We start from the raw sequence: 20723 nt of genomic DNA, 5'->3' as shown, positions 1-20723 counted from the left end.
GACACAATTTCAGGGTCTGTGACTGTTGTTGACTTGGCACATGACAGTATTGCTGATGTGCTTCCTGAAATATCCTTCCCTGTCCACACTTGCTAACACACTACTGTGGGATTCAGGCCACAGGGATGTCCTGTGAACCAGCCATGAGGGACCAGCAGCCTAGTGAACGTGGGCTCTCCCTGAAGTGTGAGTCCAGAGTATATGGGTCCCAACCAGCTGCAGGACTTGCTCACTCCACCCCAGAGACATACAAGAGTGGGCTGTGTTTGTTTACTCACCATACCGTGACCTGCTCTCTTGTCCAGTGATCCTTACTCAGTGAATTCTCCCTTCTTACTTGGCTATTGGAGGAGGTTCATGTAGGCTGTGAAAAAATAATAGATACTAGAGGGAAGTTCAGCTGATCCTTCCTCTCATCTCTTCCCTGCGCTGACAAATTGATCTCCCCAGCAGACTTTGAAGGACTATCCCCTTCAATTTGAAATGTTCCATGTCTTGGGGCTGCCTGTGTTGCCCTTGTGAAGAAGCAGTGTTTCTCAGACATTCATTATCCAAGGGAACTGGGGGTGTGGAAGAAGCATGTCCTCTTTATACCAGCCCTTTTTAGCTGCTGTGATTTCAGAGTACAGCTCAGCTGCTCCCAGGAGTCACAAGCTCCTTCTGCTCTTGCTTTCTGCTCTGTATGTTTCAACACAACTCTCTCCGTGCCCCAGCTGCCCCCTTCATTCCCTGCTTGGCTCCCCAGGCTATGTTCTTCAGGGGTGGGTGTGCAGGGCACTCTCCTCTGATGAGACTTACGTGAAACCAGCTCGTAGATGGAAGGGGTGTGGGGAGGCATGTTGATGTGTGTTTTTTGAGAATTGTTTACTCAGACTTTAAGCTCTTCAAAAGATCTCCTGTGACAGTGTTGCTGAGCCCTGCAGTCCTGGATTTCCCTCCCAAACTCTGGCTAAACATTGTTTCTAAGTGTTTGGTGCTTACAACAAACATGGCACTTCTATTCCCAAGTGTGAGCAGAGTTGGTGAGAGTGGAGGAGCACAGCTCTCCATGCCATTCCCCAGTCTGGTCACCATGTGAGATAGGCACATGGCTGTTTACGGTTGACCTAGTATTAGGATCTAACTCACTCTGTGGAAACAGGTCATTTATAGTTGGTTGCTCTTGGATTCATTACTGCCCAGTGTGATATATGCCCTTTAATATACCCTTTTCTATTCCCCCCTCCCCGTTATCATCCTCCACTGCACTGTCTGGTCTAAAGCAAACACTCTAGGGCAGATGCCTATTGCTTTGTCTGTACCATGCTCCGTTTATTTTCACTTCAGGTTGTGTCGCTTTTGTCCAAATTCTCTCCCCACTGACCGGCTTCTTTCTTGTGCTGAGGTGCTCTGTTATGTTGGCGTCTTGCGTTATGCATGTTCTTTTGTTTCCAGTCAGTAATCTCTGTGGGAAATGCAGGCCGAGGGACACTGACCTCCTGCAGCCATCGCTGAACTTTCTGTACTGGAACCTTCATCAGACAACACCTTGTAGTCAACAGAGAGGTGAGGCAAGACTATTGATTGCTAAGTTAATCTCAGCGAGGTTGTAGCTTGGCCATCAGACTGTATTCTGACTGTCTCGGCCCGTAAAGTGGATTTTTCCCCTTCCAGATGCAGCATTACAGTTAACAAAGACCATTTTGTATTTGGGATGAGGTTTTTTCAGTTGGGGGTTTTGTTCTGTTTTGGTTTGGTTTTGCTGCCTTCTGATGATTCAGGAATTGGCTGCTGAGAGACAGAACCACTGTATTTTTCTTGTTCATAAAACACAGTAGTGGGACTTTGGTGCCTTGTTTGAAATGTCCTGGTATTGCCATGGTTCAAAAAATTAAACAATAGTAGAGAACAGCTCTAACCAACCTTCCAGCTGTGTTAGCTGAAGGCTGGTCATTTTATTAGCTGGCCGAGCGGTTGCTTGTGCTGTGGGAGATGAATACCAGTGTAGCTGGACAGCCTTACTCTGATGAGCTGTGGCAGCTGAGGCTGCCTCACTGCAGCAGGGGTGTGCTCTATACTTCTCTTCTGCTTGTCAAGCTGGTTTAACCTGTGCCATCCCGTCAGCCTCTCTGATTATGTTTCTCCCACACAGCAGTGGCTGTGCTGCTCTCCAACGTGTCCTTGCTAGAGCTCCTGCAGAAGGTTTTGGAGTGTACCTGGTTGCGGTCCCCTCCCTCTGAACCTGCTTACCTATCGTCTGAGGATGCTTTGCTGTGCTCTGGATGGCTGTTGGTTGCATCCCTCTTACTTTATCAGCATCGCTACAATACTAAGGTTAGAACCACTCTAGTGTTCAGATCCAGGGAGTGGCTAAACCTTAAAAAAAAAAAAAAAATCTTAATTAGCAGAGGAAAGTGGTTTGCTTTGGCCTGGAATCTGCTTGCCTTGGTTGCTCCTTTGTTACTGTCCACAAGTTATTCCCTGGTGCACTTCTCCAGCAGGACTGGAAGTTAGCATATTGCTGAAGGCTGAGACCCAAATCATTGGAGAGTTAGAGAGGGGCAGAAATCCTGGGGGAAAAAGTGCATACACCTGATCCAAATCACTTTCCTTTTCAGGACAGAGAAAAATACATTTTAAGGCCTTTCTCAAGGGAAGGCTGGAGGTGGGAGACACAGCTCCCATGTTGTAAACTGCTTTTTTGGTACTAAAATGATCAACAGTAGAACACTCACAATCCAAACCTATTATTGGCAAGTAAGTGTTCAATATTAGCAAGCTCATACGAATGTGGGCAGCTGTCATTGTATTTGATGCTTTGCAGTCCGACAAGAGAGCTAAGCTGGAGTTGTCAGCTGATGTTGGAATTACAACTTTGAGGGAAGCACTTTCTAATGCCAACGTAAGGGGATAACGTTTCCTTTTGAAGTATCTATGCAGCCCTCTCTCCCTCTCTTGATATGGAGTTAAACAGCACGTCATGAGTTGTGAGCTCTGCTCTTGCAGTTATGCCCAGCAGATTATGTGCTTTGGGAGTCAGTGCACCTATTTGCAGATGATAAAATCCCATTAAGGACATGTGTGCATCTGCACAGAGAGGCAAGGGTTGGTTTTCTAATGCTGAGGGAAGACGTTTTCCAAAAGGCCAACCCAGACCAAGTCTGCACCTGTTGCTTCATGGGTGTGCTGCCTCTGCTTAGGTCTTACAGCATGGGACTTGTATGAACTGTCAGCTGTGTGAATGCATAGCAATTCCTGCCTGTCCCTGCTCTATTAACTGCTGAGGACAATTTACCTTCTCAGTTTCCAAGTCAGGGCTGTGTCTGGGTGTTCAGTGTTGTGTCAGTCCCAAAACGGATTAAATTCTAGCGGCTAGTGTTGAGCTTCATCTTCTGGGAGTGACCCTCTCGGGTCATATTGATCCTTGCAGTGCAATCTTTTAGTGATTTAGTGCACTTTAGTGAAGTGCAACTTATAAGCCTGTTGTTTGGCTTCATCAATACCTTGCTGGTTTGATGTGCTGTGACCTGCAATCCAAAATCCTTCTTGCACCAGAGATGGGGAAAGAAACTACAGATGCAGGTGGCAAATGGAAGGTGTTCAAGGATGCTTCAGCATTTCTGATCTTCAGCATTTCTAAGCTTCAGTGTTTCTAATCTTCTGCTGAGGGGGAAGGAGAGGCAGTAAGAGGAAGAGTCACTTCTGCTGCTTTCTGCTGCTCAGTATAGCTGAAGCTGCACAAAGCATCCTGGAGGCCCTCGTAAGAGATCCTTTGGCGTTTGTGGCTGTGAATGTGAGCTGATGCTAGGCTGTCTCCCCGACCCTGCAGTTTTTCAGAGGGGAACAGTGGCTCTGAGAAATGGCCACGTTCATCTCAGACTGGTGTTAATAGTGAGGACTTGTCTGGCCATAGCAAGCTTGCGTGTTAACTGTGTTACTGCTGCTGGCTTTAGCAGAAGCCTGTGGATAAACATGGGTCATGGATGGTAGGCTATTAAAGGCTTTGGCTTGTCAGTTCTTAGACAAGTAACCACTGCCACCCTGTTGCAAGAGGTACTCCTAGCTCTCCCATTGAAATTTCTTTCTTCAGAAGACAGTTTGAAGGAATCAGCCCTTATGCCTGCCCTCCCTTGTGAACTCTCTGCCTTACTGAAGAGCTTGAACCCTTCTGGGGCTCTGTGAGGCTTTATGCCATCGTGGCTGAATGGCTGCTCTGTGAGGGAAATGGTGTATTGCAGACTGCCCTCTCAAGCCCACCTTTCCTGTTTCCCCAGTTCCCAAGTCCCTAACCTCCTCTGCCTCCTTCACCCATGCCATATGTCCTAGCCCTGGGCTCTCTGCAGGCTTCCCAGCTCCAGCAGGCAGGGCCAGATTCTTGTCATCGCTGCCTCGCTCCTCAGTCTTGCTGACTGGCTGTGGGGCTAAGGTACAGCCATGTTTGGTGATGGCTGTTCCTGCTACTCCATGTGCTTGGCAGTCTGCCAGCCATGAGCCAGAGGACCTGCAGGGAGTAGTGAGCGCGAGACAGGCAAACGAGTTGCACTGTGGCTTGGAAGCTGTGCAGGGCTGGCAACTGGTGGTGAGTGAAACTTGAGAGCCCAGTGATGTGACTCTCCCTTCTGGATCGGACTCCTGAAACCCTGTTGTTTTTCAGTGGTCATCACGAGGTAGTGTCTAAAGACTGAAAGTATGTAAGGGAGCTTTTGACCTGGTCCAAACCAGCACCATTTATTCTGTTATATTTCATTCTCCTCTAGGTTCACCAGACACTCTCTCTAGACCTAACAGAAGTCCTGAATGCAGTCATCTTCAGGAAGAAGAAGCCAATCCTGCTGTTAGGTATTTTGCATGTTACAGAGATTTGACTGGAAGCAGCTGCTAGTACCATGCTAGAAGCAACAAGGGAGAACCAGTGACTATGGGATGGGATGGTGCATGGTGCTGGTGGGAATCTGGAAGCTTTGGTCCATTTGGCTTTGGGAGTACGTAACTGGTGGTGAGAAAGGGCAAAAGGGTACTGTCTGGAGTTCTGCTGCGTTTGGACAAATCTTCCTTGGAGGTTGGTAGTGAGTCACACTCTGGAACTGAGTGTGAACTGGGATAGTGTCTCACAGGGAGGACATGAACAAGGGAACTCATGTTGCCATTCCTGCCTGCAGCTGGGGCCCTTAAGCCCAAATTTTCTCTCCTCACCTTCTCCCATGCTGTTACACAGGCACCAACACACAGGGCAGGGGAGAGGAAAACACTGACACACACTAATAAGCGACTCCCTGTCTAGTGAGCATCATGCAGTTCCTGAGAGCTGTCCTGCGACAGAACTTCTCCTCCTCTCTGCTGGTGATCATTGGCCAAAACACAGCCCAAGGTGCTACGCAACCACAGCCATCATCACTGCAGGATGCTGCCTTGCACCCCCTTGCCATGCGACAGGTCTTCTCACTTGTTGTCAGTCTGCAGAACCTTTTGGTGCATGTCCAGTTGCAGGTATATAAAATATGACTTTTGGAACAACACTAGTGTTGTTGGGCTTCAAGCAGGACCACTAACCTGAGGAGAAACCACGCTGTTGCAGAACCTAAGGGGCTGCCTTTTTTTTTCTTCTGCCTGTATTTTCCACCCCTTACAGACATGTGATGAGGAGGAGGGAAAATACTCTTGCTGCAGCATGGCGCAGTAAGAAAGAAGGTAAATCAAGCTATGCAGTACTCCCTGCTGCTGAACTGGATAGCTGAAATTCTATGTACTAATGACGATCTCTGTTTTCCCATCTCCTGCTCTGCAGGGACGACACACCCATAGGGACAGAGGTGGGAAAAGTGTAACAAATCCCGGTCCCTCCCCCATGCCCCTGGCAAGATGCTTTGGGGGTAGCACATCAGTGTACATTTAACTTGCTGAAGTGATGTCGGGCTCCAGGGGATAGTACATCAGTTTACATTTAACTCTCTCGAGTGATGTTGGGCTCCCATCTTTATTCTTTGGAGGCTGTTACTTCATTTTTTTTTTTTTTTTAGTCTCAGAATAAGTAGTTGTGCCTTTGTCTGGCTCCTTGATGTGACAGATAATTTGCAGGACGTTGCATCCCGTGAAGGAGATGAAGGGTGTTATTTTCCTGTGCTGCATGCTCTTCAGATCCCACCACTTTATGAATTTTCCTCTTGCAATAGCTGTTGACTGTTTTTTTGGGTTTTTTTTCTTCTTCTTTTTTTTCCCCCTCTTGGTATTCCAGAAAGACTTGCCGCTCTCTCAAGCTGTGGTTGCCTGCCTGGAAACCTTGGTGGAATACCTGTACATGAAGAACCAGGATGTTGGTAAAGTCTTCCTCTTTCTTCTCCTGGGTTTCCCTCCTACAGTGATTTTGAGCTCTTTGATCTCCATCCAGTAGTACCCTGGAGCAGATGCTTAATGAGTTTATACCTAATAAGAAAAAATTATTTGTATGCCTAAAGTTAATCATGTGCTTTGTGGGATGAAATCACAGTGCCTGGCTCCCCTGCAGGCATGAGCCCTCACTTTGGCTCTGGACACCAAGACACTTTCCAGAAGGAAAAAAGTCATTCCCTACCCCCCATATGGTAAGAGTGAAAGGTTTAGGAATGGAGGGAGTATAGGGATAGTCTTTCACTTCCAGGCCAATTGTAGCAAACCTTTAGAGCATAAATATAGGGGAGGGAGGATCTGAATATGTTGTGTCTTCCACATGGACAGTGTTGGTCACAGTTTGGCCCTGAGGGAGGGGAAGGGAGACCAGGGTACTAGGCAGCCTTAAGGAATGGAAGCTGGAAATTCTAGATTTCCAGGAGCGAATGCAGACCTTGGTTTCCAGAGTCCATGTCAGACCTAATGTATACCATGTTAGCAATATAACATAATATGACAGCATGGTACAGTCGGGGGGAGAATAGACCCTTCTGCTTATTGTCAGCCTTCTGCCGCAAAGTCCAGGTGCTGGCTCTGATCTTAAAACAGACAGCAAGTTCTCTGTACCTTGACCTGTTCAATTCAGTCATTTAAACACTGAGAGAGAAGGGGATGGAGTGAATGAACACCAGACAAAAGGGACATTGGTGGGAGAGAGGAAGCAGTTGAATGAAAATGTAATACTGCAGATGAATGACAGCCAGTAGATGAAGGGAGGCTATTAAAAGGCTGGGTTAAAAAAAGAGAAGGTGGCATGTTATGGGGAGGTTCCACTGATTTGGGATTAAGTTAATGAAATGCTGCTTCAGCAACAGCTGGACCTGTCACTTTGGCTGCCTAAATTCTTGCTGTGGTGCAGAAGTTCACAACAGCGATAACAGGAGTCTTCTTATTCCAAGGAGAATGAGGGTCATAGCTATATTTGACTGAAAGATGCGAGAACACTGCAAGGAGTGTGGCCTGGACTCTGCCTCTAGGAGTTGCCTCATTTGAGGCTTTCTAAAAGCCCGTCTTGGTCCAGAGATTTTTACAGATGTGCAGAGCAGGCTCAGTGCACAGTGCTGGTACTTTGTCATTTCCACCAGCTAAAAGATACCCCCCCAAACATTTTACATTATTTTTTAGTGTTGTTTTCCCATAGAAAAGATTCTTGTAGTGGCAATAGGGAGGTTACGTGAGTGCCAGTGGAAAAGGGACCTTTCTGAAACTCTGGTGAGTTGCCATGGTGTAACAAGCTATATCAGCTGACCTATTGTAACTGTCCATCCCATGCAATAAATACATCCTAACCTGCAATAAATACAAGGTAATAACACTTAACTTTAGCGTTCAGTAAGAGACTTCACGCTGTCACGGATGGTGACCTTGAGCCTTACCTCTGTTTAACATGTATGCTCCTTATTAAGAACATTTTCTCTACTGATCGTTTGCATTGCCTCCATCAGCCTGGCTGGTCCCCATAGTACGCTCTCTGATGCAGTTCCAGGCTCAGTTTGTGCAGCTAATGTTATAGGTCTTTCTTCATTCCCCAAAGAGTATTCTGCAGCTAAATAAAACCCGTGGTCAGGAAACTTGTCCTCATATTGAAACCAGAGGGTATTATTTTTAAAACCCTGGGCTGAAGATACCCCCTTACTATTTTATGACATGCACCCCAGGAGAAGGTTTCTCTTCCTGTAGCAGCACAAAGATGGACAAAATGTATTTTCTGCTTTAGAAAGCTACTAAGCTTTTGTCCTCATGACTAAACTCTTGCCCAGAGTGACAGATTAAAAAGCAAATAAGAACGGAGCAAAATATCCCCTTAGTGTTTCACAGCGTGGGGTCTAGAAGAGAAAACTTGGGGTCAGTATTGAAGACTGTCCTTATCCGGGTCCAGCCTGTCACTTGGCTGATTTTAAAGCTTTGATTGGCTTCTCCTTCTCTCCCAGCTCTACATGTTGCCTCACAGCCCTGGCACCAATTCCTGCTCTTCACACTACTCAGTGGGGGCCAGAAGTCCTTTCTGCAGCCAGAAGTTCTCAGGCTGATGACTTTGGTGAGCAGGGAAGGGCAGGGTGTTCTCCGTTTTTTCCAGTACGTTGGTACAGTGCATGTGGGTCAGTTATTGGAACTTACCCCCTACGCACACACAATCTCAGATACTGCTGTGGCTTTGTCTGTCACTGTATTCGTGCCCTATAATAATGATACTTTCAAGTGAACTTCCCTTCCACACCCTGCAGAAACTGACTGCTGTTAGTGAGCACGTCCTGTTCTTCTGGTGTTTGTAGCATTTATTTCTATCATCTAGGACCCATGGGGATGAGAGGGGAAACCTATAGAGAGCATGCCACTGCTGTTTCCAGTAAGGGAGCATGCTGCGGCTCTCTGGAGAGCAGAGCTCTGCTTGGCATCACAGCTTGTCTCCCCGTCTTTGACCTTACAGACCTGACTTTTCAGGGCAGGCAGTTACTGCAGCCTACTATGCTGCTGTACCTGGGGCCTGCAAGCAAGAGAGGGAATGTGGTCCTACCCAGCAGAAATACTGAAGATAAAGCCCTCATGGCAGTGGATGAGAGGAAGGGGTTATTAATGTGAACCTTCCCCCTCCAAATACATGATGGCTCTGTGAATCTTTGTTATTTCACTTTTTAAAGGTTACCTGGTTTGTTTCAGTTCCTTCCCAACCTAAACCAAAATAAGTCTGGTTATAAATCAGAGCACCATCAACACGGATATTTGCACTGGTTCTATTAGAAGTGATATAAAAATCAGGCCTGTGGTTAAGGTGCTGCAGCATCCCATTACACAGAAGAGGTCTTTCCAGGAGATGAGTCACTGTTGGAGTCTGTGGGTCTTTTGCTATTTAATGCCTCTATTTTTTCCTTTGTTCAAGTTTCTGAGATATCAGAGCAGCAATATTATTTCTCAAAAAGAAATTAGCCAGATTCTCCAGGAGGCAGCAGAAGCCAACTTAGCAGAGCTGCCTGAGGCCACATCTCGTGCTCTCCACCTCTTCCTTTGTCAGGTAAGAGAGCGGTGACTGCCTTAGAAAGTGAGAAGGGAATCCCTGGGGAATTGCTTTAGCCTTTGATGGGGAGCCATAAACTTCCTTTGGGGAGGTTATAGTAAGATGAAGAAGAATCCTGCAGCTGCTAGCTTGGCCTACTGCCTTGAGGGATGTACGGTGAAATTGGAAAGAGAGTGATGCCAGCAGCTGCCTAAACTGTGTCATCATATTGGGAGGCCCCTTGATTCCCTGCAGATCAAAGTTTGAAGGTGACATTGCTCTGTGTGGAGATGAGGGAGGGAGGTATGAAGGAACAAGCCCAACAGTTTCCTGTTGGTCTGGAAGTCATTCTTTCTTCTGACTGCTCAGATTCAGAGCAGTCATTGCCAGGTGGAGCCAGTGCAGTCAGGGACCATTCAGACCTTGCTGGAGCGCCTCATGGGACAGAGGAGCACTTGTGCGAGACATCAGGACATTGTGTATCCTTTGCTGGGCAGATGCCTTTGATAGGTGATGTGAGGGTGGTAGGTGTAACAGGGGTAGAAGGGATACTTAATCCTTCCCTTGCTCCAGCTGAAGGCAAACAGAAGTGGAAAAACTCTGAGTGGTTGCTACACTTGGCTAAATTTGGGATGAAAGACTTCATCATCCCCAAATTTGAGAAGATATTTGGGAAATGAGGAGACATTTGGGATGAAAGATGAGTGTCTCTGCTGGGATTGCATTCGTCTGTATGGCAGAGGTGATCTGATAAAAGGGGAGCAGGCCAGGGAGCCTGTGACTTCAAAGCAGTAACGATCCCTTGTATTGATTTCCCTGAAGGATGATCACTTAACCTCTGTCTGTGTGCTAACTAGCGCCAGTATGCCTGTGAAGTCGTGGAAACCCAAAGATGACTTGAGCACTTTCAAAGTACAGCGAGCATTTGGAAACTGCTGAGTGGAGTTACCAAATTGTGTTCTGCTTGGTCTTAGAGTCCTCTGCTGAGAACTGAATCCTCCTCTTCTCTGTGGATGGGAGGCAGGGCCTGCTCCCAGCTTACTTGTGGAGAAAGAGGGAGCCTGATGCAATATTTACTTATTTCTCAATCTGTCTGCTTTTGCCTTCCTGTTTTCATCATGCCACATTGCCTCAGACAGGTGGCAGTGATAGTAGTGATTTCCTGTTGGGGTGGGGACTTCCTCCATTGTGGGACACTGCCATCAGCCATGTGCAGGGTGTGTACTGGCTGAGGTGTCTGCTATCTGTGAGTAGCTTCTCCTTGTGCTTACCCCCAATGTGGTACCACTGCTCTATGGTCGGATGCTCAGAGCGCAAGTTGTCCAGGTGGAGATGATCCAGCCCCGTGAAGTTTGTCTCAGCTGCCTTTGCTTGACTGTACGGGGGTGAGGGAAGGTGGACGGGAGGTCTTTTTACATTGCTAAAGTGGCTTCTCATTTCTGGGTTTTCCACATATGAAGAAGCCTTCAAATCTTGGTTGTTAGGAAGGGTTTTGGATATGGTCAAAGAGCAGCAGTGGTGGCTACCCGAATGGGATAGTCATGAACATGGAAGACAAAATCCTCTGGTCAGAAACAAGCTTTGACATCAGTTTTGTCAAGAAGGGACTTTTTTCAGGTTCCCCCACACTGGTGTTTCTCACACGTGTTGGGGGGGTGGTTCCATGGCTTGGGGGAGGGTTGCTTTAGTAATGAAAACCTCCTGTCAGCAAAGTGTCAACTGTGGGAATTCCCGTAGCATGCTGGAGTTTCAGCCATGCCTTCCCTTTGATTTCCACTCATGCCATCAATGACAGATGTCTGGGAAGTGTGGCAGTGTCCCTCTCACACATTGGAGACTGAAATGAGAAGATACGGTGCACGCAGCAGAGGAGCAAGGCAAGAACGGAACAGGAGACCCCATCCTGCCTTTTATTCCCAGTGAGTAGTAGAGAGAAGATGGGTGAAGGAAGTCAGTTGTAGCTCACTTTCAGAAAAAGGTTTGTTGAAAATCCTTTATAAAGCCCCGTTATTGAAATGGCTCCTCGTTTCGTTTTCTGTGTGGGATGAGGCTTGGTTGATGCTCTTCAGTTACCAAATACAGAACTGCCTGGCGAAAGCCATGTCGGATGGGGTGGCAGGCGCCCTGGAAGAGCTGCTCTGCTCCCCTGCCGTAGCTGGTGGTGCTGCGGGATGGCCCCTTTCCTCGGGGCTGGCAGGGGCGCTGGGGGGCTCCGGCCCGGACCCCCGGGGAAGCAGATACGCTGCTTGTCCCACCGGGAGGAGGAGACCTCTCCTCCAGTTCACGGGTGACCCCCTAGGCTACAGCCCCAGACCCCCACTTGCCTCCGGCCTCTCTAAGTGCCTCTCTCTCGTTGGGGCTTTAATTAAGGAGGTTCCTTCCCTTGCAGAGCCGGGGAAACCGTCCCGCTGCTGGGGCCGAGCAACGGGAGCAGCCCCGGGGGGCGCGGGGCCCCGCTCTCTCCAGCCCCGGCCGCCCGCGGGAGCCCCGCCGGGGCCGGGCCGGGCCGGGGCCGGGGCGGGGCGGGAGCTCAGGAAGTGACGGGGCGGGGCGGGGAAGCGGCGGCAGCGGCGGCATGGCAGCGCGGCGAGCGTGAGCGCCGATCCCGCTACCGGTACCCGGCCCGCAGGTGAGGGGGGCCGGCCGCGCCGCGCCGCCCGGCGGAGGGGGCCGGGGGAACCGGCCGCCCTCCCCTCCCCGGGGGTCTCAGCGGGGCCGGCCCGGCCCGGCCGTGGCGGGGCAGGAGGGAAGGGCGGAGGCGGGGGCAGCCCGGGGGCCGCTCCGGGGGCGCGGGCGGCCGCTGCGGCGTTGCCCCCCTCTACCGCCGGCCGCTGCCGGAGGGAGACCCGGGAGGGAGGGAAGCCAGCCCGTGCAGCCGGGGTGGCCGGTGAGCGGGGCGGGCGGTGCGGCCCCGGGGCGCCTCGCTGGACCTTTGGTTGAAGGGCTTTGCCCTCCCCCGAAGGGCTCTGCCATCGCCGCTTGCTCTCCCCCCTCCTCGTCCCTCGCTCCTGGCCGGAGCCCCGTGTTGGAGCGGGTGTGAGGAGCAGGCTGCCGGGGAGGCAGCCGTCCCGCCCCGCGGGTTCGCATCCCCTCGCCTGCTGCCTGCTGCGTCCACTTGACACGGCTCTGGGTGGGTTTCCCAGCGGGGTGAGTCTCGGCTAACGCGACTTCCACGCCTCCGTCCCCATGTGATTGCCATTAGTTTCAGCTGCGCTTGAAAGAGAATCCCCATCGCCCCGTGCCCGCAGCCGCCCGAGCCCCTCGGGGTGCTGCTGGTCCCCTCCGGCGGGGTGGGAGGCACGGAGGTGGGCTGGGATGGATCCGTCCCTGGTGGAAATCACAGCAGCTCGCTGGCTTCGGTCGGGGCTACCTAACCCCGGCTGGCAGCCGCCCCTCCGATACGTGAGATCTGGTTTTGGTGTTTAAGGGACTTTTGAGGTAAGCAGATGTACACGGCTGTTGTTGTTTCACTGAAGCACCTGATCCTGTAAGCCCTGTATAGAAATGCGCTAGCAGAAGAAGTCGTCTGAGCAGCCTGTGTTTCACTTCTGAAGCTTTTGGTTCGGCTGTGACAAGAGATTAATCCTCATCTGGTTGACGGAGGAGTGGCTCGGGGATGGATTCGTGGGGCGGGGAGTTTTCATTCCTTGTTTTGCTGCGGCGTGCTCCTGGGGCAAGCTGGCTGATGATGCTTTTCCCTCTGCGTTTCAGTGCCCTGCAGAGGGGAAGGGGGGGGTCCTGTGAAAATCTCTCCTGGGAACCAAAGCGTGGCAGCGTGGCTCTGTCTTGCGAACTCATTAAGCGAATAAATCCTGGGATGCTTGGTTCAGATGGGGCTCCTACAGGAGAATTTATAAAGTCATTAAAAACATTTTAATGGAAAGTACTAACCATCTATAACACAGCATCTGTTGTCGTGTCTCTGGAAAAACACGTCTAAATTAAGAGGATGCGAGACAACGAGACAGACTGGTGGGCTTTCTGCTGAAGCAACCAGCTGGCCGGGGCTGCGAGGGAATATTGGTGGAAACTCCTTCCCATCTGTAGCATCAGGCCAGGCCCTGGCTCCCCGGACTGCTCTGGGAGCGCCGGGCAGAGCCGGCTTTGGCAGGGATCAGTTCAGGGAGAAGCAGGGAGGGAAGAGAGGAGCAGGTCCGTGGTGTTTCTGTCTCATCTTGTCCCTCAGCGGGTGTGAAGACGCGAGGGAGGGTTCTTGGGGAAAGCATGGAGGAACATCTGCAAGAAGCTTTGGCATCCTTGTGCTTACACAGTCCAGCTTGGGGAGGAGGGAATGTCCCCTGCTATTAAAACGGGGTGAAATGGGGAGGGCAGCGAAGGGCAATAAGCTCAAGCTGGTCCCACGTGGCACCAGCAGCCTCACTTTCCCTACGGGTGAGGGCAAAAACTGGCTCCTGCTTCATTGTCACTGGGGTGTTTCAGCCCTGATGGACAACGGTGGTCAGTAGCTTTGACGTGAGAATGAGTGTCAGCAGGGAAGGGGTCAGACAAAAAGGTGATGGGCTTCTGGTATGGTGTGGTTCTCCAATCCTCTTCTTCCGACCCCGTCCCATGGCACAATCTGTAGGGCTGCTGCAGGAGGATTTGTAAGGTCATTAAAAACATTTCCATTGAAAACACCAACCACCTATAATGCAGCATCTGCTGTCGTGTCTCTGGAAAAGCCTGTCTCCGTTCTGACACTCGGGGGCAGCCAGGCAGGCTGGTGGGCTTTCTGCTGCAGCAACCAGCTGGCTGGCAACTGCTTCAGCCAGGAGCCATGCTTTGCTGTGCTGTTGCCTGAGCAGGTTTTTTTGCAGCTCAGCGTCTTCCTCCTCAGAGTGGCCACGGGGCATCCTCCAGCCACCCGGCTCCCGTGTCGGAAGGGGGGAACGTGGGAGCCTCTGCCCTGACCAGGCGTGCTGGGACTGCTGCGGGCAGCGCGGCAGAGCCGTCACGGGCAGCATTTCTACTGTTTGCCTTTCAGCCTGGTCTGGAGGCCACTGGCTGCCTCCAAGGTCTTTCTCCAATTGTCCACAAACCCAGCAAATAGCCACCCTGGTCCTTATGGCCGCGTGTCTGATCCAAGGGGCAAACAGGAGCCAGGGTCCCAGGGCAGTTGCAGTTTGTGCTTTTAAGTTGCTGCTCTTCCTCCTTCCCGTGACCCTGGGGAGGGAGCGAGCAGCTATGGGAGGCTCTGCAGAGGGGGGACCCTCACCCCATCACTGAGCCAGGCCTTGGGCCCTTGAGTTGTGGTTTTTGGCAGGGTGAAGCAGTCTCTCGGAAGCCAACCAGGCTGGTGGGTCTAGCAGAGCTTCTGCTTGCCCGGGCTGGAGAATTTCTCCTTACAGCCGCAGCCTGTTGGCGTGCTTTGCAGCCTTCAGGGTGGCTGGAATATGCCTTGAGCCTCGCACCACAGCGGGCAAAAGGGACAGACCCTGGCCCCCAGTGTGAGAGGCTCGTGCTGCCATCCTGGCTCTGCATCGCGTCTGAAACACGGGTTGTGTTGCTGAGCCCGCTCCAGGGGCAGCTGTGTCTTCCTCTGCAATGCTGGTGGTAGGTACTCTGGTCTGTTCCCTTCCAGGGGTGCTGCCTTTTGCAAAGCACAACAGCAAAAAGAAACGCAGAGGGTTTCTCGTGTTTGCCTGACACCATTTCCCTGCCCGAGCCGGGCGTGCGAGGGCGCTTGGCTCGGCCTCGGCAGGAGGTGCATGGCGCGAGCCGCTGCTCCTCTCAGGGCTGGGAGAGCTGCCGGTGCTGCCCACTTTGCCTCACTCAGGGGCCTGGGGTTGAAAAATTGTATTTGCTGAAAAAAGAAAAACAACAAGAAAAAAAAACCCAACAGATTTGGTGTGAAGAAGGGATTTGTTTCTGTTCCAGTGTTAGGGCATCGCAGAGAGGCTTGGCTGGGCATGCGAGCTTGGGCTCGGGATGGGAGCGAGGTGGCAGGGTGAGGGCAGCTCTGGTGGCCTTATGTGTCCGCCTTTCCCTTGCGAGCAGGAGGCGGCTTGGGGGATGCCTCTGAAGGAGCTGCTGCTTCCATAATTGCTGGTGGCCACTGCTTGGCTCTGCGGAAACCTCGTCCCTGCGGACAGGCTGCCTCGAGTCCCGCTGCCTGGAGGCTGAGGTACTGCTCTCCTTTTCAAGGTCTAGGCTGTCCCAGGGACCGGAGTCCTCGCTCTGAAGGACCTTCTCCTCTAGCCTCTCTTCTGCACGCTGGCTCTGTCTGAGGGACCCTCGTGGCCAGGAGCAGCTCTGCCCGACTGCATCCCTGCAGAGCCCCAGGCGCTGCCTGGGGAGGGACGTGCTTGGGGCGAGGGGGGAGTTACCACCAGGTCACCCAACTGCTGCTTTTCGGCGTGGGGCCCGCAGCTGGCTCCCGGCTTGTAGCGAGGGGAAGGGTCCAGGTACCAGCACCCCAAGAGGTGAAGTGAGATGGCTGAGCTGGTCAAGCCTGGTGCTTGAAGGAGGGGTGGATTTCAGTCCCTTGGCGATCCTTCTTCTCCCTTTGGCCCTGCTGCTTCAGTTGCTGGGCTGCTCTGACTCGCAAACCCAGCAAAAAGCTAGCTGTTATTTTTGGGGGAAGGGATAGGACTTAATTTTTCTGCTGTGTCAGTGCTCAGTCAGATCCTTGGGGGCCCAGCCGGCAGTGGAGGCAGGAGGAGAGGAGGGGGAGACCAGGGCTTCCCTCGCGGGGGAGAGCAGGCCGGCTGTAGCATCGCCCCGTGGCCCTGCTCTGGCCGCTGTCTCCCTCAAACCGCTTGCGGGGAGAAGGGAGAGGTGGGCAAGGACCCTGGTGCCGGGGGCGATGTGCCACCGGTCCCGAGAGGCTCGTGTGACTTCTCCCTTTGGTCAGTCTCCTCGCTGGTCATTGGTTTTGTTGGTCCATTTTGTTCCAGGCTGCAGCGGCCGACATGGATTTTCTCTTCATCTGCCCCTTTCTGCTGGTGCTGCTGCTGTCCCGGGGCAGCTTCGCAGACCTGGAAAAACAGAGGGTGGACTCTGGCTTGGAAATCTGTATCCTCTGCAGCCTGCCCCTCGCGTCCTGCGTACGCGCTCGCGCCTGCTGAGGCTGGAGGGAGCTCATGCGCAGGGAAATGGTCAGAGACCACGGAAAGGGGCACAGTGGGGTAGAAGAGAGAGGACCCAGAACTGCTGGGCAGTTGCTTCTCTGCTCTTCTGGGTTTGCTAACCAAGTGCCTGGCTCGGTGCAGGAGCAGAGACGAGTTTATCAGTGGTGCCTGGTGTTCTCCCGAGCGCAGCGCTTTTCCTTTCTGGTCCAGCATGCTGGGCACCAAGCACGTTTCCCAGTCCGCTCTTGGGAGTGGCGTGGGCAGCCAGGTGGCAGAGCACGCCTGCAGGTCTCAGTGCTTTGGGGTCACCGGCTGGGATGATGGAAAAGGGCTCCTGGGCTGGTGGGACTTGGTCTCCTCTGTGCCACAGGCATTTATTGCCCACGAGGAGGTGGGCTAATGCAAGCCCTTCTTAGCACACAGCAGCATCCCCTGGTGAACAGGCAAAGTACGAAAAGATATTTAATACGTGTGCTCGTGGAGACACGTATGGGGAAGGTGGGAGTTCACGTTCCTCCTCCAGCCCGTCAGCCAGAGCAGGGGGGGCTGGCAAGTAGGAAGCTCCCCACGAGCACCCGGCGTTGTTAAGTGCCCTGCTGGGGTGTCTGGGCAAAGGGGCTCACTGGAAACCCATGTTTCATCCTGTCTCAGGCGGTGCCCCCTGGCCCTCAGGCACCCCCTGGAGAACTGGGGGGACTGGGATGGTGCCGGGTGCCCGGCGGAGGGGGAGAGTGGGAGCATGGTGGGAGCGTGCCGGCGGCACCCTTGACGGCAGTGCAGATAAGAAGCTGTTTGAGGTGAAGCGCAAGGACCAGATGAACGCGCTGAAGAACCTGATCGAGCTCAACGACGTCAACCAGCAGTACAAAATCATTGACATCATGCTCAAGGGACTCTTCAAAGTGAGCCACAGCGTGGGCTGCCCTCTGGACTCAGTGTGCCGTGGGGCCGGGGAGGGTGAGCAGGAGAAGCGGGGAGGGCCAGGGGGCCTCCGTGGGGTCAAAGAGAAGAGTGGGGTGGCCATGTGGGCTTTAGGACCTGAAGGGGAACACTGTGGGGCTTCAAAGCGGGGCAGCTGGGGCAGCACCCCTGGGGTACAGGGAAGGGCCGGCAGGACGGGGCAGTAACAGAGGGCTCTGGCAGGTGCTGGAGGACTCCCGCGCTGTGCTCATCGCTGCCGACGTGCCTCCCGATGGGCCTTTCCCTCAGGATGAGAAGATAAAGGATGGTAGGTCCTCTCCGGTCCTTACCCCCCTCCCTTTTCCAGTGCTCTGGTGCATTGCCGACATTCCTTCTGGGACCGGCACCGGGGTATGAAAACCCCACGTACCCACACCAGACCTGGGCTGGTACCTGTCTGTCGGGGACCCTATTGCTGCCTCTCTTACCAGTTCGTACTGGGGAGCCTACCCGTTTGCCTTCAGCCTCCCCACCTCCCAGCGGGGCCGTAGGTGCCGGTGGGACGGGGTGCACGTACCAGTGTACCGATGGGGTGGGTGGCTGTCCCTGCAGCATACTCCCACGTGGTGGAGAACACCGCCTTCTTCGGGGACGTCGTCCTGCGCTTCCCCAAGATTGTGCACCACTACTTCGACCGCAACTCCAACTGGAACAGCCTCATCCGCTGGGGCATCGGCTTCTGCAATCTGACGGGCGTGTTCGAGCAGGGACCCCACTCCCAGGTCCTGGGGCTGGTACGGCTCCTGGTCCCCCCCGGCCGTGTCCCCTCTCCGCTGCTGGGGCTGGGGTGTGAGGTTTTTGGGGTAAAAGGAGGGTGGGCAGAGGGCAGGGGGAGTGTACCCCACATCTGAGGGGTGTCCTTGGGCTGAGGGATGGGGAAGAGCACAGAGGGGGTTGATGGGGAGGAGGGGACCCTGGTCACGGGGGGGGTGTGGTGTGGGAGGCACCGCTCCCCGAAGTGGTCTCCGCTTTGCTCCGCAGATGGCTCAGGAGCTGGGAATCAGCGAGAAATCACCCGATTACCGCAATCCCTTTAAAACAGACCACTCTGAGGTAAGATGGCAACATCGCCAGCTCGCCCCGTGGGCTTCCCCATCCCCATTGCAGCTCCAAGCAACTGGCTGGGGAAGGGAATGGGTGGCTTGGTGGGGAACGGCCAAAAACCCCCAGCATGGAGGAAGCTTGGCCGAAATGTGTGCATTGAATTCCCCAGCTGGGCTGTGGCTGGTTTTGGGTGCCCGGTGCCATCTCTCCCGTCCTGTGGCCACCTGCCCCGTGGGAGCATCGGGACCCCATTCACCTCATGCCACATCCAACCTCAAGCCCCCTGGCACTGTGGGGCTTGCGTGATGGCTTTGGTGGGTTTGGGGGGGGGTTGTGTATCTGTGAGGCTGCGGGGGCTCCCCCGTGCTGACCCCCCGTGCTGACGCCCCGCTGTCACCCTGCAGTTTTTCCCCAGTGCCGACACCTTCCAGAAGGCGCTGCGGGAGGAGGAGAAGCGGAGGAAGAAGGAGGAGAAGCGGAAGGAGATCCGCAAGGGCCCGCGCATCTCCCGCTCGCAGTCGGAGCTGTAGCACGCGGGGGCTTGTGCCTCGCGGCAGGGGCGACGCTGCCGGGACACGGAGCGGCTCGCTCCCTCTCGGCGGCCTCGGGCCGGTGCCCGGCGGTCCCCTTTCCGTTTGTGCCGTGGGTTTTGTTTTGTTGCCTTTCCCTTTCGTTCGGCAGGGGCCAGGTGGCAGTGCCGGTGGGTTGCCCCAATGGGGCTGGGGGGAGCTGAAGTGGGGTACCCCTTCCCCAGAGCCAAAGCACAGACGGGAAGGCAGCGGGGCCATCCCCTGGGCTGGTCGGGGTGCTGCCACCCCTGGTGGGGTAGGGCGAGGGGGACATGCTGCGGCTGAGCCCCACGGGGAGCCCGGGGAGCCTTCCCCTCCGCAGGACAGGGTGCCCCGTGCTGAACCTGCCTCCTCCGTCGTGGGTGGGCTGGGGAGCGCGTCACGCCAAACAGCCTCATGAGCAATGCTGCTTCTCTCAGTTTTGGGGTTTTTTTGGTTTTGTTTGTTTTTTTTTTTTTTTTTTTAAGCCGCTGATCTCATTGGCACCCCCCCACCCGGTTATACCTGGTCTCTGCCCAGCTGCTACCTCTGCCAGATCAGCTCTCCCCTCTTCCCAGCGGCTATTTTACCGAGCAACACGCATTTCATCGGTCAGCCGTAGTTGAAAAGGCCAATGGTGCTGGTTCCTGGCCCGACGGCATCCCGCTCTCCTGGGTGGCTACCGCAGCGCATCCCCGCAGGGAGGCAAATATGCAGTGAATTTTTGGGAAGGAGGGATCTCAGCTTTTGGCCCTCTCTGCAGCCGATGTGTGCCTGTAGTGTAAGCACCGCTGATGTTGAAGGTGCTGGGGAACCAGCCCTGAACCCCTGTGAGCCTGTCCTGCACCCCACGCCCTGCCCACGCCGTCCTGCCCCCATCCCTCTGGTGTGGGGCTGATCCTCTCTAATTTTAGTCCCCCAAACCCCCTTCTCAGGGGGACAGCCGGCTGCAGGCACATGGGGACAGTAGGGCTGAAGCAGGGAGGGAGCCAGCCGAGGGGTTGCGACCCTCTGTGGGGCGTCTGGGCTGCAGCGGGAGCAGAGGCGAGGGGCTGGCCCCGGGACCCGGCACAACCACCCTGCCTTTTCTCATGGTTGCAGATGAACTCGGACCAGAGGAGGCTCTTGCAGAGGGACCGTCCCCGAGAAGTGGGTGCTCTGTGCCGGGCTGGGGGCACCGTGGCCTCCGGGAAAGGGGAAATGTCCGCAATTTCTAACTGCGGAGCCAGGTCCGTCCGGCGGGGGGGGGGGCAATGGGCGCGTGTTTTTGTTTTTCTTGAATAAAATTGACTTTTTTTTTTTTTTTAAGTAAAAGAAGCCTAGCTGTTGCTCCTGTTCCTGGTGGGAGCGGGCGTCTGGTCTGGCCCTCAGGAGGTGAGGGTCCGTGGGGAGCTGCGGCGGGTCGGAGATGCTAACGGGGGGAGAACAAACCCCTTCCTCTAACCTCCGCCGCCGCCTTCCACCTGGCCTTTCCCCTCTGCGGCCGGGCTGGGTGCCCGCGGGTGCCAGCTCGGCCCCTGCCGGGTTTTCTGTGGGCAGAGGGGGAGGCGGCAGCGCTCGTCCGGCTCCCACGCGTGTCCGCCGCCCGCCGTGCTCGGCGCTGCACAGCGCAGCGCATCCCCGCTCCCCGCCGGCACCGCCCCCCTCATGAATATTCTAATCGGGAGGGCGGGGGGGCGCGGGGCGGGGCGGCCTATGCTAATCGCA

At 54.1% G+C, this 20723-nt stretch overlaps 2 protein-coding genes across 9 annotated transcripts in view; both read left to right on the top strand.

The window, feature by feature from the left end:
• Nucleotides 1-11849, top strand: part of MEI1 (meiotic double-stranded break formation protein 1) — a 39936-nt gene extending 28087 nt beyond the window's left edge. For 2 of the 6 annotated variants that reach the window (XM_072868022.1, XM_072868033.1), the window contains 9 exons: nucleotides 1435-1545; nucleotides 2132-2313; nucleotides 4737-4818; nucleotides 5261-5466; nucleotides 6212-6293; nucleotides 8334-8440; nucleotides 9281-9412; nucleotides 9764-9873; nucleotides 10252-11848. In XM_072868022.1, the coding sequence (XP_072724123.1) occupies nucleotides 1435-1545; nucleotides 2132-2313; nucleotides 4737-4818; nucleotides 5261-5466; nucleotides 6212-6293; nucleotides 8334-8440; nucleotides 9281-9412; nucleotides 9764-9873; nucleotides 10252-10333 (1094 nt within the window). In that variant the 3' untranslated portion in view covers nucleotides 10334-11848. Of the gene's footprint in view, nucleotides 1-1434; nucleotides 1546-2131; nucleotides 2314-4736; nucleotides 4819-5194; nucleotides 5467-6211; nucleotides 6294-8333; nucleotides 8441-9280; nucleotides 9904-10251 lie in introns of those variants that run through there. The other 4 variants (XM_072868003.1, XM_072868013.1, XM_072868039.1 and 1 more) reach the window with 4 other exon arrangements.
• A 75-nt stretch (nucleotides 11850-11924) lies between these two features.
• Nucleotides 11925-20253, top strand: CCDC134 (coiled-coil domain containing 134). 3 transcript variants are annotated; one of them, XM_072868088.1, is made up of 8 exons: nucleotides 11925-12023; nucleotides 15392-15518; nucleotides 16291-16408; nucleotides 17245-17366; nucleotides 17608-17692; nucleotides 17977-18146; nucleotides 18406-18477; nucleotides 18873-20253. In XM_072868088.1, the coding sequence occupies exons 3-8, from the start codon at nucleotides 16306-16308 to the stop codon at nucleotides 18996-18998; spliced, it is 678 nt and encodes a 225-aa protein (XP_072724189.1). In that variant the 5' UTR covers nucleotides 11925-12023; nucleotides 15392-15518; nucleotides 16291-16305; the 3' UTR covers nucleotides 18999-20253. The 3 variants fall into 3 exon arrangements, with proteins under 3 accessions (XP_072724189.1, XP_072724174.1, XP_072724183.1); XM_072868073.1 differs by having other exon boundaries at nucleotides 11926-12023; nucleotides 17977-18158; XM_072868082.1 differs by lacking the exon at nucleotides 15392-15518 and having other exon boundaries at nucleotides 11929-12023; nucleotides 17977-18158.
• The last annotated feature ends 470 nt before the right edge of the window (nucleotides 20254-20723 follow it).

The sequence above is a fragment of the Ciconia boyciana genome, chromosome 1 (assembly GCF_034638445.1).
Source record: "Ciconia boyciana chromosome 1, ASM3463844v1, whole genome shotgun sequence".
In the NCBI taxonomy this organism is placed as follows: domain Eukaryota; kingdom Metazoa; phylum Chordata; class Aves; order Ciconiiformes; family Ciconiidae; genus Ciconia; species Ciconia boyciana.
Note: the sequence above shows the minus strand (reverse complement) of the source record. Positions and strands in the feature narration are given on the sequence as shown.

What these genes read in the sequence shown, in the direction of transcription:
- CCDC134 (XM_072868073.1), top strand. Translation starts at nt 16,306, where the DNA reads ATGGATTTTCTCTTCATCTGCCCCTTTCTGCTGGTGCTGCTGCTGTCC. An exon ending in GGACTCTGGCTTGGAAATCT is followed by an intron (nt 16,409 to 17,244) that starts GTATCCTCTGCA and finishes ACGGCAGTGCAG; the next exon opens with ATAAGAAGCTGTTTGAGGTG. An exon ending in GGATGAGAAGATAAAGGATG is followed by an intron (nt 17,693 to 17,976) that starts GTAGGTCCTCTC and finishes CTGTCCCTGCAG; the next exon opens with CATACTCCCACGTGGTGGAG.